The sequence below is a fragment of the Procambarus clarkii genome, chromosome 15 (genome assembly GCF_040958095.1).
Source record: "Procambarus clarkii isolate CNS0578487 chromosome 15, FALCON_Pclarkii_2.0, whole genome shotgun sequence".
Lineage (NCBI taxonomy): Eukaryota > Metazoa > Arthropoda > Malacostraca > Decapoda > Cambaridae > Procambarus > Procambarus clarkii.
In genome coordinates this window covers 26,707,980-26,726,958 of record NC_091164.1, presented here as the reverse complement: position 1 = coordinate 26,726,958, position 18,979 = coordinate 26,707,980, and the positions used below count along the sequence as shown (strand labels likewise).

The following is an 18,979-nucleotide window of genomic DNA, read 5'->3' as shown; positions in this document are numbered from 1 at the left end:
CAGATACCCACACCCACGTACAGACTGGCGAAGCGACTCAACGGCCTGCTGACTCCTTATGTTCCTTGCGCCTTCAGCCTGAAGTCTCCAAAGGAATTTGTGGACTTACTGCGGGGCACACGGGCCACAGGGATAAGAGCCTCGTTGGACGTAGAATCGCTGTTTACCAACGTACCTGTGGACGAGACAATCGGAATGATAGCCGACAGAGTGTATCGTGATCCAGCCTGTACTCCTCTTGACATGCCAGAAAGTATTCTGAGGAAACTACTCCAAGCTTGTACTAAAGAGGCACCCTTCTTGAGCCCGGATGGGCACATGTATAAGCAAGTAGATGGGGTCGCCATGGGTTCTCCCCTAGGTGTCCTGTTTGCAAACTTCTACATGGGTACCATCGAGCAAAAAGTCTTAGTCGACATGAACTTGAAACCGGCCATATACTGCAGGTATGTTGACGACATTTTTACACAGGTACCTGATGTCAGACATCTGCAGGAGCTGAAGGAGGCATTTGAGCAGAGTTCCGTGCTGCGTTTCACTTACGAGACGGAAAAGGATGGGAAGCTGCCTTTTCTAGATGTAACAGTCATGGAAAAGGGCGGAGGTTTCCACACTGCAGTCTACACTAAGGAAACAAACATAGGAATGTGCCTAAATGCCAACAGCGACTGCCCCGACAGGTACAAGAGGAGTGTTGTTAACGCATACGTCGACCGTGCTCTCAGCCACAGCTCAGAATGGAAGCAAGTCGACGAAGAACTCTGTAGGGTAAGGCAGGTTCTAGTCAATAACGGCTTCTCCAATGGTTTCATCGAAGACATCATAAGAAGGAAAGTGAAAAGCCATGCAACCTCTGAAGAGACAACTAACACAACACCTATACCCCCTATTAGACTATTTTACAGGAACTTCTTTTCCACAGCTCATAAAACGGAGGAAAGGGTCCTGAAAGATATTGTTAATAGAAACGTTATCCCTACAGACAAAAATCAGAGGATACAACTGACGATTTACTATAAAACCAGAAAAACGGCCAGCCTACTCATGAGAAACTCTCCAGACACAAAACAGAACGCTTTAAAAGAGACTAACGTCGTCTATGCCTTCAAATGCCCACTTGGGGACTGTAAGCTCCAAAAAACCCAGTATATAGGCAAGACAACAACATCTCTTTCTAGGCGTTTAACGATGCATAAGCAACAGGGCTCCATTAAGGAACATATAATCTCTTCCCATAACCAAACCATCGCCAGAGAAATCCTAGTAAACAACACAGAAATCATCGATAGATACAGCGATAGCAGGCGGCTTGACGTTTGCGAGGCACTACACATCAAGAAGTCAACACCAGCAATCAACAGCCAATTATTGCACAACTATATTCTACCCACCTCAAGACTCCGCTCCAATATAGAAGCATCAAGAAATATGGACCAATAGGCTTTCTACAAACACTTCTATTCAATACCCATTGTTTTCTGTTCTGTCTTGTGTTGATACTTTTAATACCCTATTAATATCCCCTGTTCTGTCTTGTGATAATGCCACATCATCCTTCCCACCTCACTCAAATGTAGATATAATATCAGAGAGACGTAAGTTCTAATCAGTTGTGTATTTGTGAAGTCTTTGAAAATGTAATAAGTTTTACGAAACGCGCCCGTGTCGCGTCAGACTAGAAATAAAAATGAATTTTGGAGAAGTGATTTTTGATTTACCTCCAACAGTGAAGCGTAATGTACGAAAGATTGAGAAAATTCGTGTTAGAATTATTAATCTTACTTTTTCGGTCATATTTAATAATATATATATATATATATATATATATATATATATATATATATATATATATATATACTTTAGGCTTGTATGGAGGTCCCCACAAGGTCCAACTACTGACCCGCCCAAGGATGCAATCCAACATATGTGGCCTATTTCCCCGATACTTATTTCACTACAGGGTGAAAAGATACATTAGGTGAAAAGAAACTTTCAAAAACATTTCTTTCTCGCCAGGAAATCGAACACAGGATCTTCGATTGTGAGTCGAGAACGAAGCCAACTGTACTACGAGACCACAAATAAAAGCAGTGAAAAGAGTCGAGAGGGATTAGGATAGCAATTTCCCCATTTCCCTTTAGTTAGCTATATTATTCGGCTATATTATCTAGCCTGAGGATTTTATATGTCGTGAGCAAGTCTCACCCATGGCACGGTGAAGCACCAGTGTGCGAGACAGTACTATCAAGAGTACTTGTAATATTCATGTTGATTATTGGTGTGTACAGGCACCAGGAACAAGTGATAAATTTACTGTGTATTGTATATCTTTCTACAGATTTTGATGTGAACATATAGTGATAAATTATATATAATATTATGCCAGTATTTGGAAGTTAGGCTACGTGCCCAGAAACTATTTATTTTCCATGTATTGATGTTTGATTTATATACACTATAAATGTCTATGTTCATTCAGTGATTAATCATTTGTGAGTACAGTGAATTATTGCGTTATCGCCCACGAGAGAAAGTACTGAAAACGCCAGTGTTAATACTTTATAATATGTCATTGGATGAAGGGCAGTGAAAGCCATTACATTGAGTCATTATAGCATTGATTGTAGAAAAGACCGTTTGAGCCTGAGTACAGTGTAACTAAGTAATACGGTTTATTTGTGCCAATATCGAGTGTGCGAGTTTCTAGTAATATTGGAGAATTTAAAGAAACAGCGCGCGTGAATCTAGAAAACAAGCAAAGCTTTTAAAAAAAATTCTTTTTTATTGGAGTTAAAATTAACGTAGATATATGACCGAACCTAACCAACCCTACCTAACCTAACCTAACCTATCTTTATAGGTTAGGTTAGGTTAGGTAGCCGAAAAAGTTAGGTTAGGTTAGGTTAGGTAGGTTAGGTAGTCGAAAAACAATTAATTCATGAAAACTTGGCTTATTAGGCAAATCGGGCCTTGCATAGTAGGCTGAGAAGTGCGTTCTGGCTACTAGGTACGACATATATATATATATATATATATATATATATATATATATATATATATATATATATATATATATATATAAAAGCAGTGAAAAGAGTCGAGAGGGATTAGGATAGCAAAACACTGAGAGTTGAAGAGTGGATCCGAGATAGTGCTGCTGCTGGCTTCCATCACCAGGCAGTGTACAGTGATGGTGACCGTCACCAGGCAGTGTACAGTGATGGTGACCGTCACCAGGCAGTGTACAGTGATGGTGACCGTCACCAGGCAGTGTACAGTGATGGTGACCGTCACCAGGCAGTGTACAGTGATGGTGACCGTCACCAGGCAGTGTACAGTGATGGTGACCGTCACCAGGCAGTGTACAGTGATGGTGACCGTCACCAGGCAGTGTACAGTGATGGTGACCATCACCAGGCAGTGTACAGTGATGGTGACCGTCACCAGGCAGTGTACAGTGATGGTGACCGTCACCAGGCAGTGTACAGTGATGGTGACCGTGTTATACTCAAATTCTGTCAGTTGAAATGTAACCAATCACAGGCGAGTAGGCCTCTGACGTCATGCCAGACAGAGGAGCATCAGGCATGCTCCCAGCAGCCTCAGTTATCCTCACAGACTCAGAGTAGAAGGACCTCGGCTAGGCAGATATATACCTTGCTATCTCAGTCAATAAATATATACAGAAGCGACTACTGTGTCTACCTTCTACCCGAACAAGGCAAACGAATACTGGTAGCAGCAGTGGGACCCAGAAATTTTTTTCTGGAAACAAAAGTTCAAGTACCCAGCATCGCCTCGTGTTCCAGCCATAACCGCCGCCACCGCCACCGCCATAAGCCGCCATCCTGCCACCCACGCATCAAATATTGTGCCAGACCGGGGTCCTGCCATCAACCACTACTCCAGGCCAACGTTTCAGAAGTAAGGGTCAATATTTTCCTGTGAGAACGCTCATTCATCAGTGAGGAGGAAGGAAGCTTCCCGCGCCAGCCATTTTTTTGAACCTCGCGCCACCACGTGGGAACCACCTAGTGCACCCACCACCACCACCACCGCCACCCAAGCTGACAGTATCTAAGCTTTGTGAGTGTTCAAGCTACTGAAATCGTGGTCAATCATCGTCGCAACTATCAACTGAGCATCGTATGTACTGTATTGTTCCTTGAGAATATTTGGTGGACTGCAATTGTTTGACTAGTGTCGCCTCCCCAGGCTCACACACCTCGCCTCCCTCTAAGCTCACACCTCGCCACCAGCCCCTGCTACATCGTTTTGTGTGAACTTCTCCTAGAAAATTGTATTCTCCACCGCCATCGTCGCAATATCGTCGTCTCCGAGTTTATCTTCGCGCTCCCAACATCAATTCCCAGCTTGGGGGTCTCCACGGAGCTTCGCGCCACCGCCGCCAGGAGCGCTCCCATCGCACCAGTTTGTAAACAAGCCCTCACATGGTCCTCTTCACACGTCTGGTCACCGTTTTTCGTTTTGGCCACTGTTATATTGCAAATCCTGCAGCCCTGAGTTAAGTAAATATGAGCTAAGATATCGTGTGCTATGATTTAATGAGGTTTAACGTAAATATATCCAAAATATCTTATGAATTAATCTTTCAGTGACTTGTTAAATATTGGAGCCGGTTTAGTACTCCAGAGGCCCACAGTTTCTCTGAGACATTTCAATATTCCCTGCATATGATTCCATTATTCATTAATTGTTACTAGTGTCATTAGTGAATTCAAAGGTGAGAGAAGTAAGAAATAATTGTTTCTAGCAGTTATATACATTCCTGTGTCCAGTTTATGTGCTACATCCATATTTCTTGCATTGCCACTTGTTGTGTTGAATCTTTTTAATGAAATTTTGCAATTGCACTTCCAGTTTTTATATTCTCAATTGCTGTGCTTAGTCTGGTTTAATTAATTTACATACATCTAATTCCAGTCATTATTTTAATGAAAGATTGCTAAATTTAGTTTACAATTGCTTGTTCTTAATTATTTTCTTGCCTAGCCCAATTTAATAATTTTATTTCTGCCATTTTTACTTTAGCCAAGTTGATATTTTTTGTGTTTATTTTTGTGTATACTATTTCTGATGCCAGGTGCACTTAATTATAATCTGCGTTCAAATATTACTTCCACGGCTGTGACAATGCCTACCACTGTTGAAACCCCTTCAGAATCAATGGGAACAGTTGCTCGTCCCAATGGCCAGAGATCAGCTCAGGAAATGGCTATTCCTCTTTTTGCCGGTGAATCCCGCTTATTAGAGTCATGGTTTAGTAAGGTTGAAGTGAAAACTGTTGCACGTTTTTCTAAGCCTACTGATGCCGAATACTTAGCAATTGCACGGTCAGCTGTGGACACAACCAAAGGTGATGCACGTTTTGTTGTTGATGAGAAAGCCATTGTTAGCCTCCAGTCTTGGCCTGAATTTAAGGATTTCTTTCGCCGTCGCTTTGTTAATAAAAGAGACCTTGACCCATATAGGTTAATCAAGAAAATTGCCAATGCCACCATGCAGCCTGGTGAATCGTTTAATGCGTTTACTAGCCGTCTCGATCAGTATCTGTATGCCTTAGTTTCTGCTATGAATAATTCGACTTGGTTAGATAAAGACAATAATCTGTCCCCTGAGGCTATGGCCAAAATGATAGCATTTGGTACTTTAATGCATTTTGCCCCCGAGCATACAAAACCAATCGTTGAGCAACAAAATTTTGGTGTTAAACATGAAATTGGTGAAGTATTTGAGGCTATTAACAATGCCGCAGATAAACTAGCTCCCCGAAGTGCTCAACTGTTGCCACCCTCTGATGCTGTAAATGTAGTCACAAGCTCTCAGCATCCTCCCACAAATTCTCAAAACTCTTGGTTGCAGAAGCGTACCCATGCTCGTAGCCCCCAGTCAAATTCGCCGCCTCATAAAATGCCGAAACGCCATAGTCCACAACCATCCACTCCCTCATGTCGGCATTGTGGTAAGAGTAACCACCTTGCAAGGGACTGTTGGTCCGCCCCTAGATCATCACCTCCTAGACAATTCTCTCGGCCCCCTCATCAATCTAATCATTCTAGGCTTCCATATTGCACGTACCATAAACAAGTTGGTCACCACACTGCGGATTGTAGAGCTAGGCAAAGGACATCTCCACCTCGTAACTCCCATGGTCAGTCTTGGCGAGGCTCACAGCGTCCAAGACATTATCAGAACTCTCGTAATTACAACTCCCAGCCCAGCTATAATGCAACTTCAAATTATAATGCTCAGTCACAGAATGCTGGAGCTCAGAATGTTCACTCCATGTCGTCGGGAAACCCCCAAGGCCATCCGCTAACCAATTCAAGCTAGCCAATCCTAGTGCCCTCCCTGTGTATTCAGTAGCTACCCAAAATAGATTTGGACACTTGACAGAGGAGGACACTGACTCTAGACCAGTTGTAGATGTTGACGGATCCACAGTAAATTTGACACAAACAAGACGCAGATATCCCAGACAACATAAGTCAAAAGTAGTAACTTGTCCAGTCTCAAGTGATGGCCCCCTTGTATCAGCTATTGTACATGGTAGAGTTTTAAAAGTTTTTCTTGACTCAGGTGCAAAAATTAATATTGTCAAGCCCTCAGCTCTTAGAGACATTGAAAGTAAGCACCCTACTATTTTAAAACAGTCACACATACCTTTTCTAAGTGGTATTTCAGGAAATAAAGTAAAAGTTCAGGGTGAAATTGACCTCCCACTCAAGTTCAATGATGTCACATTGTCTATAACATGTTTAGTTGTTGACATTATTCATTTTCCTGGAGACATTCTCTTAGGTCTGTACACCATGATTGATGAAAATATTGCATTGTTTCCCCATCGTTGGAACATAAGTATCAAAGACCACGTCATACCTTTGTGTAGCATGTATCGACAGGGCCATGAGTTCAACCTTCAATCAGATTACGTTAATTTTGTTGACACCCGCCTTGCTAGCGTAGTTTTGTCAGATCATTGTCGTGGTAGCATACCTGAGAAAACAGGCACTCGATTGAAGCATAGTAGTTGTGCAGTTGTTAAGGAGAATGAGTATCGGGACTTTCTGGAAGGGGACGCCCTAACGGATTCTCGTTGTCTCGCTCGCCTGGCAGCTTCCATCTCTGAAGTCAGTGGTTCCATGGCTACTGACACTGTGCTACACCCTCATTCTCTCACCAGAATAAGAGTTAAGGTTCAGGGAGTGCCTGAGTTGTCGGATGTGATTGCGGAAAGTGAAACATGTAAAGTGAATGGTACATTTGTTGAACCCTCCTGGCACACAGTGCAGGATGGTACTGTCACTCTTTTTATCGCAAACACAAGTAATGCCGATATCCATCTCCAGTCTGGTACCCATGTTGTAGATTTTGCCCATTACTCGTTACCGGTGCGAGTTGTGGATGATGTCTCCATGGATCATACTGTTTGTACACTCACACCAGGAGAACAGGGATCTCAGCCAGAGGTGCAAGCGCAACACCTCAGTCCTACTGATTTTCCTGACTCTGTGGCTCAGCTTTTGGAAATTTTGAACAGGAATAGAGCTGTTGTTGCTCTACCAGGAGAAAAATTAGGTCTCACTCCTCTCATTACACATAAAATTCCCCTTGAACAAGGAACTACGCCTATTTATGTACCAGCTTACCGACTTCCCCATTCTCAGAGAGCAGAAGCAGATAGACTTGTAGAAGAAATGTTACAGAGTGATGTAATTGAATCGAGTAATTCGCCATGGAATGCTCCATTGATTCTTGTACCAAAGCGAGATGGGACTTGGAGACCTGTAATCGATTATCGCAAGCTTAACAGAGTAACAATACCTGATCGTTTCCCACTTCCAGTTCTAAATGATTTGTTGCAAAGTATTGGTCGAAACAAAGTATTCTCACCGTTAGATTTGTTGCAGGGATTCTGGCAAATCCCCCTTGATGAGGAAAGTAAACAATTGACAGCCTTTAGTACTCCCAATGGTCATTTTCATTTCAAAAGAATGCCGTTTGGTTTGCGTAGTAGTCCAATAACCTTTTCACGGCTCATGACAAATCTATTTCGTAGATTGATAGGAAGTACGCTTCTAGTTTACCTTGATGATCTCATAATCATGTCGCAAGATGTTCAGACTCATTTCCAGAACCTTGAAAAGGTACTTGCAAAGCTCGCTGAAGCTAATTTAAAAATAAAGCTTGCAAAATGTTCATTTTTAAAGCAAAAGATTAATTTCCTAGGTCATACAGTTACACCTTCAGGTATTACATTGAATGAATCAAAAATTATTGCTGCCCGTGATTTTCCAACACCTCGTACCGCAGAAGCCGTAAGACAGTTCACAGGTCTTGTAGGATTTTATCGTTCATTTATTGCTGGATTCTCTATTATAGCCGCTCCGCTTTACAAGTTGCAAAGAAAAGATGAACCCTTTGTTTGGGGAGAGGCCCAGGATCAGTCATTCAAAAAACTCAAAGCAGCCTTGATTTCGTCACCTGTCCTTAGGTACCCAGATTTTTCTAAACCTTTTACGTTGGTTACAGATGCTAGTGACATAGGTTTAGGTGCTGCATTACTTCAAACAGAAGGTCACAGAGATCACGCAATAGCTTATGCTAGCCGTACTTTATCTAAAGAAGAGAAAAATTATAGTGCAACAGAACGAGAAGCCTTGGCAGTTGTTTGGGCACTTAAACATTTCAAGGATACAATTTATAATTACCCAGTTCATGTTCTTACAGATCACCAACCATTAATTCCCTTGTTCAAAAATAAGAATCCAGTTGGAAAGTTTGCTAGATATTTGCTCACAATTCAAGAATTCAATCCCACATTTGGATATATTCCAGGAAAGCAAAATGTTGTAGCCGATGCGTTTTCTCGACACGTAGCTGCGATTCAGTTAAATTACCCAGCATTAGATGCTACAGTAGTAGAAACGGAACAAAGACAAGACCCCATATGGGCACCCGTCATTAAATTTTTGACTAAGCAAGACACTCGCCCGATTCATAAACCGCCAGTACCATTGAAAGAACTAGTTATGTTGGACAATTTACTGTGTAGAGTAGTAAAGCTAGGGACAGCCCCGAGGAAATGTTGTCAGTTAGTTGTTCCAGCTGTCTTGGTACCAACTGTGTTAAAAATTATCCATGATGCTCCTGCAAGTGCACATCCAGGAAAGGATCGTACACTCCAACAAGGTCGATTGAAATATTTTTGACCAAAAATGGCTAAGGAGATTGCTCATTATGTTGACAGATGTTTAACTTGTTTACAGCACAAGGGACATGTTTCAGGACCTAATCCAATTCAGGTGTACCCAGCAACTAAAGCTCCTTGGGAACGAATATCGATGGATTTATTGACAAATTTTGCGGAAACAGAGAAAGGGAACAAACATTTGCTTGTAATGGTCGATAATTTTTCACGGTTTTGCGAACTAGTTCCTATCCCGAACAAAACAGCAGAAACCATAGCCAGCGCATTCCATGACCAAATAATTTGTAGATATAGTATGCCTAAAGTAATCCTTTCAGATAATGGTCCAGAATTCAGTAATAGTATTCTAACTAGCTTGTGTGACTTATATAACATCAAAAAATGTAGCATTATGCCTTATCATCTGGCAAGTAATGGACTAGCTGAACGTACTAACAGGAAAGTGTTAGATGCCTTGAGAGTCACGTTGAATTTTGATAACAACAATTGGGATGATTTTATACCCTTAATTCAGTGTGCTATAAATTCTTCAATTAATGTTTCTACTGGTGACACACCTCACGCTATTCTTTATGGTACAGATAAGATCCTCCCTAATGAATTGATTAACGTACCTCCTACTCCCTTATATAACGTAGATGATTTTGTTCAAGTGAAGCGTAGACAAATGCAACTAGTATTCAAGAAAATACGAGAACAACTGTCCAAAGCAACAGCCGAGTTCACTCTAGCAAGGAATGCACGAGCTAAACCCAGTAAAATAACTATTGGATCTGTAGTAATGATACTTAACCAACACAGGTCTGGTCCTATGTACAAGTTAACTAAGAAATTTTTGGGTCCATATAAGGTAATCGAGCTTATTAAAGGTAACAAATACAGACTTAAGAACTTGTTAACAGGAGAGTATATAAATGAACATTTAGACCACATGAAGTTAGCTAAAATGACTGTTGACGAGACTGATGAGGAAGATGACAATGAACTTACCCAGACAGATACTCCTACTCGGACACCACCTTCTGTGGTTGACAGACCACTTGATGTTCAGCAACCCCATACTAGCAATTATAATCTTAGATCTAGACCTCTCGTTTCAACCGTGCACTCGCCACATGTCCATTGGCTAGATGTTAACGAGGATATCTCTCAAGATGATAGTTTGTCGCATGAAGTTTCACCTGTTCCGGACCTTCAGTCAGAGCCAGAGTTGTATAGTGCTCTGGATGAGCTAGGTGTAGATATCCGCAGAATTTATAATTGAGTGCACTCTGCAGTTATTCTGTTGTTTTGAAAAAAAAAAAAAAAAAAAAAACTCATTTGCAGTATTTCTACCACATGTGTCTTATTATTACCATTATATATAATGTATAGTTTTTCTCAACTTTATTTGGTTATAAATTAGATGCCATTGTTAAGTCTACTACCATTTGTATTTTTACAGTGCTTGTCATAGGAGTTATTATTGTTCTAGCAACCACATTGAGGCCAGTGAATCCTGACTGCTATCACGCAGATGTTAGTCTTCTTGATCCAGGTCTTGTATATGCTTGTAAATATATTGCACATTATATATATTGTACATTGGTCTTGTAAATATATTGTATTATTTCAGAAAAAAAAGAGAAAAAAACAAAAAAAATCATTATCTATCTTGAAATTCAATTGTGGTTGTTAGGTCAGAACTTTGTTCCATTAATGTAATAATTGTTTAATTTTGTATGGTTTTCAAGCACATGCCATTGACACATGTTAATAATTTTGTTTAGGCAATACCTTGAGTTGTATTGTTCATATCTGATCAGTAGACATACACATGTTCTTAATACTCTGGTTTAATCAAAGCTTGTTACCATGATTTTCACCTATTATGATGAATTTTTTTTTGGTGCATATATGCCGAGTTGTTAGTATTACGCACACCTGATCTTCTTTCAATGTTTTATTATGCAAATTTCACATGTAAGCCATTATTGAATGCCACCGAGGTCCTTTCAGTATCATTGTAACTATATAGCTAGCCAGAGCTTGTCGACAAGGGACGTCGACTTGGTAGCGTGTCCGAGCGGTGTTATACTCAAATTCTGTCAGTTGAAATGTAACCAATCACAGGCGAGTAGGCCTCTGACGTCATGCCAGACAGAGGAGCATCAGCCATGCTCCCAGCAGCCTCAGTTATCCTCACAGACTCAGAGTAGAAGGACCTCGGCTAGGCAGATATATACCTTGCTATCTCAGTCAATAAATATATACAGAAGCGACTACTGTGTCTACCTTCTACCCGAACAAGGCAAACGATCACCAGGCAGTGTACAGTGATGGTCACCGTCACCAGGCAGTGTACAGTGATGGTCACCGTCACCAGGCAGTGTACAGTGATGGTGACCGTCACCAGGCAGTGTACAGTGATGGTGACCGTCACCAGGCAGTGTACAGTGATGGTGACCGTCACCAGGCAGTGTACAGTGATGGTGACCGTCACCAGGCAGTGTACAGTGATGGTCACCGTCACCAGGCAGTGTACAGTGATGGTCACCGTCACCAGGCAGTGTACAGTGATGGTGACCGTCAACAGGCAGTGTACAGTGATGGTGACCGTCACCAGGCAGTGTACAGTGATGGTGACCGTCACCAGGCAGTGTACAGTGATGGTGACCGTCACCAGGCAGTGTACAGTGATGGTCACCGTCACCAGGCAGTGTACAGTGATGGTCACCGTCACCAGGCAGTGTACAGTGATGGTGACCGTCAACAGGCAGTGTACAGTGATGGTCACCGTCACCAGGCAGTGTACAGTGATGGTGACCGTCACCAGGCAGTGTACAGTGATGGTGACCGTCACCAGGCAGTGTACAGTGATGGTGACCGTCACCAGGCAGTGTACAGTGATGGTGACCGTCACCAGGCAGTGTACAGTGATGGTGACCGTCACCAGGCAGTGTACAGTGATGGTGACCGTCACCAGACAGTGTACAGTGATGGTGACCGTCACCAGGCAGTGTACAGTGATGGTGACCGTCACCAGGCAGTGTACAGTGATGGTCACCGTCACCAGGCAGTGTACAGTGATGGTGACCATCACCAGGCAGTGTACAGTGATGGTGACCGTCACCAGGCAGTGTACAGTGATGGTCACCGTCACCAGGCAGTGTACAGTGATGGTCACCGTCACCAGGCAGTGTACAGTGATTGTGACCGTCACCAGGCAGTGTACAGTGATGGTCACCGTCACCAGGCAGTGTACAGTGATGGTGACCATCACCAGGCAGTGTACAGTGATGGTCACCGTCACCAGGCAGTGTACAGTGATGGTCACCGTCACCAGGCAGTGTACAGTGATGGTGACCGTCACCAGGCAGTGTACAGTGATGGTCACCGTCACCAGGCAGTGTACAGTGATGGTCACCGTCACCAGGCAGTGTACAGTGATGGTGACCGTCACCAGGCAGTGTACAGTGATGGTGACCGTCACCAGGCAGTGTACAGTGATGGTCACCGTCACCAGGCAGTGTACAGTGATGGTAATGGGAGCAGGTAACAAGAACTCCAGCAGCAAGATACACAGTGAAGGGGAACAATCCCCATGTTGACTGGAGAAAAGTCCACACATATAACGTTAAATAACTCCGGAGGTAAATGTAAACCGGATAACATCAGCATCATTCTCTTCATCGAAACTCAAAACTTCAATCTGAAACCTCAGTAAGGAGGCATTGAGATCACTGTACACCACCTGCCATTCTCAACCACTACAGCCTCATACCCAAGCATACTGTTGACTGAAACCCGATGTACAGCATAGTCTACCAACCCGTCCTCTTACAAAGAACGTCGCATTCGATCGTATGTGTTACATAAGGTAACAAATTGTCATACTAGAAAATGAAAGCGGATAGCAAAAGTGACGTACTGTCCCGTTTTCTGTTTTGGGACCTCTGGTAGGTTAGGAGAGGACACTTTATATATTGACCGTTTTCTTGACGTTGGTAAACCTTAGGAGGTTGAGTCTACAGCAGTGGCGGCTAGACTTTGTTTACTGTAGGAGCCACAGATGTATAGCATGTTCTACAGCAGTGGCTCAACAACAGGACGTTTCAAGGAGGCAGGAGTTGACCAGTGAAGAGGAAGTAAGGCTAGCAGAGACTCTGTGATTGGTTATTACATCAATGAGAGTGAGGGGGTCAAGAAGGTCATATGCATCACGTAGCTTTTCGAGTTATGAGGTATTGATGAGAGAAGCATTGGTGAGAGAAACATTGGTGAGAGAAACATTGGTGAGAGAAACATTGGTGAGGGAAGCATTGGTGAGAGAAGAGCCGTGACCTGTGGTAGAGGGAAGTTCTGTCAGAGAAGAAGACGGTTGTTGTGTCACCCTAGATTCCTGGGCCCAGTAGTGGCCATGTGGCGACACAGAGGGGGACTGGCTTGGTGTTCCCTGTAGTAAGCCTACAAGAGGTTTTGTTTGTCCCAGGTGAGGACAGTGCGACAGGTGACCAAAGGTTGGAGCCTGCGTCTGACCCCCACACACGTCAGGAAGAGACAATTCGACAGTGGCAGCCAAGAGAAGACCCGTGAGCGACCTGCAGAGAGGTAAACCCCATTCGCTATCTTGATTTCTGGAGACAAGAGTCTTCGCATCATGATTCAGTGGTTCGTGTGTTCACCACGAAGGTAGTTCGTCGGATGGCCTGTCAGAGGAAGTTTCTTGCCTATGAGGATAATTCGTCAGAGGAAAATCCACCTGTGAGTAAAAGAGGATTGATCCACAGTTGACCCACCAAGGATCATTTGTTATCTGTATTTGGTTGTTTGAGATGCCACTGTAATTTGTCTGTGTGACGCAGTGAATGGAGGTGAGAGTGTTTATTTGTTTTTTCATTGACATGCACTTTGATATTGATGGTGATTACAAGATTCATATCCTGCAAGATTAATAAAGAGAGGCCTAGTGTTTAAGGCAGAATATGTCACAAGGAGAAACTAAGGTGGAACAGAGCTTAGTGAGGCATTGTTCATTAATGTGGACAAAAGTGACCAGCATATTGATAATAGGAGAACCTATTTCGAATTGTTGGTTTACTATAACTGACGTGAAGAACACTTTGATGAAAAATTTATAATACCGATTACCCATATAAATCACAATAGCGTGATGTTTCAAATGAACTAATCGACAAGGGCCGTGACGAGGGTTCGAACCTACGTGCGAGAGGATCCCAGACGCTGCCTTAATTCACGGCCCTTGTGGATTTGTTCGTTTTAATACCGATATTATACCATGCTTCTGGATAATTATATTTACTCATTCAGATACGTATATTTACGTTAGTAACTTCTGTTAGCTATGATCACCACCTAGAATAACAGCCTAGCAAGTTGGTTTGGGAAATATATGTAAACATGTGGAAGGAGACTCCAGGTCACTTGTGTAGTGTTGGCGAGGCTGCGGTCTGGAATTAGGACATGAGTTGAGAACCTCACCCGAGATATTATTTTTACTTATTGTATTTCTTGGTATTAGATTTAGATTAGATTAGATTAGATTTTTTATTCAGGTATAGGTACATACATTGAGTTACATACATAATGTTGGATTTAAAGATATAGATAGTATCTAAAGATAGAGATAATATAGATGTTTGTTTGATTTGGTTCCTCAAGTTACCTATTATATTTTAATAAGAGAGACAGAAGAACGGTGTCCTGCGTGCTTAATAATGAAGGAAGAGTACAAGAACTAACTGAGAGGACACATGGGTAACTTGGGGAAGGTTGCAACCCGCTCTAGCACAGGACAGCACATATATGACTTATTGCTTATAATCAATATTTGGCTTATGAATAAGCACATATGTGGTATATTCCAAGTTATATTTATTTCAAGGCACTAACTCTTCTTCTCAGTTTTATTAAACAATAGAGATTTTATAAAAAAATTGATAATATCCTGAGTTATTTTAAAATTTATTTAAATGTTTTAGTTTTGTTTTATTAATTTTATAAAACTGTAATATCAATATAGGTGCTAAGGTTAAGTACTAATTGTAATATCTTAACATACTAAGAAGGTTAGGTTAGGTCGTGGTTTTCTATTTAGCTTTTCAGGTAAACTCCAATATTCACAATAAATTAGTATATCACATACGTACTTATTCATAAGCAAAATATTGACAATAAGCAAGTGCGAGAACGGGTTGCAAGATTGAGTCACTTGTAGCTCAGTTGACTCACGTGACGCCAGGTGAGTGACTGAGTAAGTAGTTCCCATCTTAGTGACGCGATGTCTAGCTCAGATTTAAATTACGAGTTTGGGTGACTCCTTACGTAGGTTGTGGTGTCAGCCAAGGTTTAGTGGCATAGTTGTGGTGTCAGCCAAGGTTTAGTGGCATAGTTGTGGTGTCAGCGAAGGTTTACTGGCATAGTTGTGGTGTCAGCGAAGGTTTTGGGGCATATTTGTGGTGTCAGCGAAGGTTTAGTGGCATAGTTGTGGTGTCAGCGAAGGTTTAGTGGCGTAGTTGTGGTGTCAGTGAAGGTTTTGGGGCATATTTGTGGTGTCAGCGAAGGTTTAGTGGCATAGTTGTGGTGTCAGCGAAGGTTTAGTGGCATAGTTGTGGTGTCAGTGAAGGTTTTGGGGCATATTTGTGGTGTCAGCGAAGGTTTAGTGGCATAGTTGTGGTGTCAGCGAAGGTTTACTGGCATAGTTGTGGTGTCAGCGAAGGTTTTGGGGCATATTTGTGGTGTCAGCGAAGGTTTAGTGGCATAGTTGTGGTGTCAGCGAAGGTTTAGTGGCGTAGTTGTGGTGTCAGCGAAGGCAGCAGTTCTGGGGTCTTTGTGCTACACCTGTCCTAGAGGGGTCCACCACGTCGCCGAGACCACACCTCGAAAAGCACATACGAAACTTAAACAGATACACTGAGGTTTGAAGAGCAGCGCTCGTCCCAGAACTACGATAAAAAACTGAAATTGCTGGATCTGACGTTGCTAGAAAAGAGAGAGAGAGAGAGAGAGAGAGAGAGAGAGAGAGAGAGAGAGAGAGAGAGAGAGAGAGAGAAAGAGAGAGAGAGGGAGACGGAGAGAGAGAGAGAGAGAGAGAGACGGAGAGAGAGAGAGAGAGAGAGAGAGAGAGAGAGAGAGAGAGAGAGAGAGAGAGAGAGAGAGAGAGAGAGAGAGAGAGAGAGAGAGAGAGAGAGAGAGAGAGAGAGAGAGAGAGAGAGAGAGAGAGAGAGAGAGAGAGAGAGAGAGAGAGAGAGAGAGAGAGAGAGAGAGAGAGAGAGAGAGAGAGAGAGAGAGAGAGAGAGAGAGAGAGAGAGAGAGAGAGAGAGAGAGAGAGAGAGAGAGAGAGAGAGAGAGAGAGAGAGAGAGAGAGAGAGAGTGAGAGAGAGAGAGAGAGAGAGAGAGAGAGAGAGAGAGAGAGAGAGAGAGAGAGAGAGAGAGAGAGAGAGAGAGAGATACCAATACCCACACATGTACCCAAGACTGTCTACACACACACACCAGTACACACACACACCAGTACTCACACACACCAGTACACACACACACCAGTACACACACACACCAGTACACACACACACCAGTACTCACACACACCAGTACTCACACACACCAGTACTCACACACACCAGTACTCACACACACCAGTACACACACACACCAGTACACACACACACCAGTACACACACACACCAGTACTCACACACACCAGTACACACACACACCAGTACACACACACACCAGTACACACACACACCAGTACTCACACACACCAGTACACACACACACCAGTACACACACACACCAGTACACACACACACCAGTACACACACACACCAGTACACACACACACCAGTACACACACACACCAGTACACACACACACCAGTACACACACACACCAGTACTCACACACACCAGTACACACACACACCAGTACACACACACACCAGTACACACACACACCAGTACACACACACACCAGTACACACACACACCAGTACACACACACACCAGTACTCACACACCATAGTACACACACACACCAGTACACACACACACCAGTACTCACACACACCAGTACTCACACACACCAGTACTCACACACACCAGTACACACACACACCAGTACACACACACACCAGTACACACACACACCAGTACACACACACACCAGTACTCACACACACCAGTACACACACACACCAGTACACACACACACCAGTACTCACACACACCAGTACACACACACACCAGTACACACACACACCAGTACACACACACACCAGTACACACACACACCAGTACACACACACACCAGTACACACACACACCAGTACTCACACACACCAGTACACACACACACCAGTACACACACACACCAGTACACACACACACCAGTACACACACACACCAGTACACACACACACCAGTACACACACACACCAGTACTCACACACACCAGTACACACACACACCAGTACACACACACACCAGTACACACACACACCAGTACTCACACACACCAGTACACACACACACCAGTACACACACACACCAGTACACACACACACCAGTACACACACACACCAGTACTCACACACACCAGTACTCACACACACCAGTACTCACACACACCAGTACACACACACACCAGTACTCACACACACCAGTACTCACACACACCAGTACACACACACACCAGTACACACACACACCAGTACACACACACACCAGTACACACACACACCAGTACACACACACACCAGTACACACACACACACCTGGAGAACACCTGGAGCACACCTGGAGAACATTAGGTTTGTGAACAAACATCAACATGGGTTCTGGACAGGGAAATCGTGCCTAACAAACCTTCTGGAATTCTATGATAAAATAACGAGGATAAGACAGGACAGAGATGGTTGGGCAGACTGCATATTTCTGGACTGCCAAAAAGCCTTTGATACAGTACCGCACATGAGACTGCTGTTCAAGCTCGAGAGGCAGGCGGGGGTGGGGGGAAAGGTCCTAGAATGGATAAGGAACTACCTAACAGGAAGGAGCCAAAGAGTTACGGTAAGGGGCGAGAAGTCGGACTGGCGAACAGTAACAAGTGGAGTACCACAAGGATCGGTGCTGGGACCAATTCTATTTCTTGTATATGTTAACGACATGTTTACAGGCGTAGAGTCCTACATGTCGATGTTTGCGGATGATGCAAAGTTGATGAGAAGAGTTGTGACAGATGAGGATTGCAGGATCCTCCAAGAGGACCTGAACAGATTGCAGAGATGGTCAGAGAAATGGCTACTAGAATTCAACACGAGCAAATGTAAAGTTATGGAAATGGGACTAGGAGATAGGAGACCAAAGGGACAGTACACAATGAAGGGGAACAGCCTACCTGTAACGACGCGTGAAAGAGACCTGGGGGTGGACGTAACACCTAATCTATCTCCTGAGGCACATATTAATAGGATAACGACAGCAGCGTACTCTACACTGGCAAAAGTTAGAACATCATTCAGAAACCTAAGTAAGGAGGCATTTAGGGCGCTTTACACTGCCTACGTAAGGCCAGTCTTAGAGTATGCCGCCTCATCATGGAGTCCCCATCTGAAGAAGCATATAATGAAACTGGAAAAGGTTCAGAGGTTTGCAACGAGACTCGTCCCAGAGCTACGAGGGATGGGGTATGAAGAGCGCCTGAGGGAACTGTGCCTTACGACACTAGAAAGAAGAAGGGAGAGGG

General features: G+C 43.4%; 1 protein-coding gene across 1 annotated transcript in view; it reads left to right on the top strand.

The window, feature by feature from the left end:
* Positions 1 to 12,770, top strand: part of LOC123750054 (mucin-2-like) — a 72,966-nt gene extending 60,196 nt beyond the window's left edge. Inside the window, exons 3-4 of the mRNA XM_069325133.1 lie at positions 3,178 to 3,543; positions 11,538 to 12,770. Of these exons, the coding sequence (XP_069181234.1) occupies positions 3,178 to 3,543; positions 11,538 to 12,770 (1,599 nt within the window). The remainder of the gene's footprint in view (positions 1 to 3,177; positions 3,544 to 11,537) is intronic.
* The last annotated feature ends 6,209 nt before the right edge of the window (positions 12,771 to 18,979 follow it).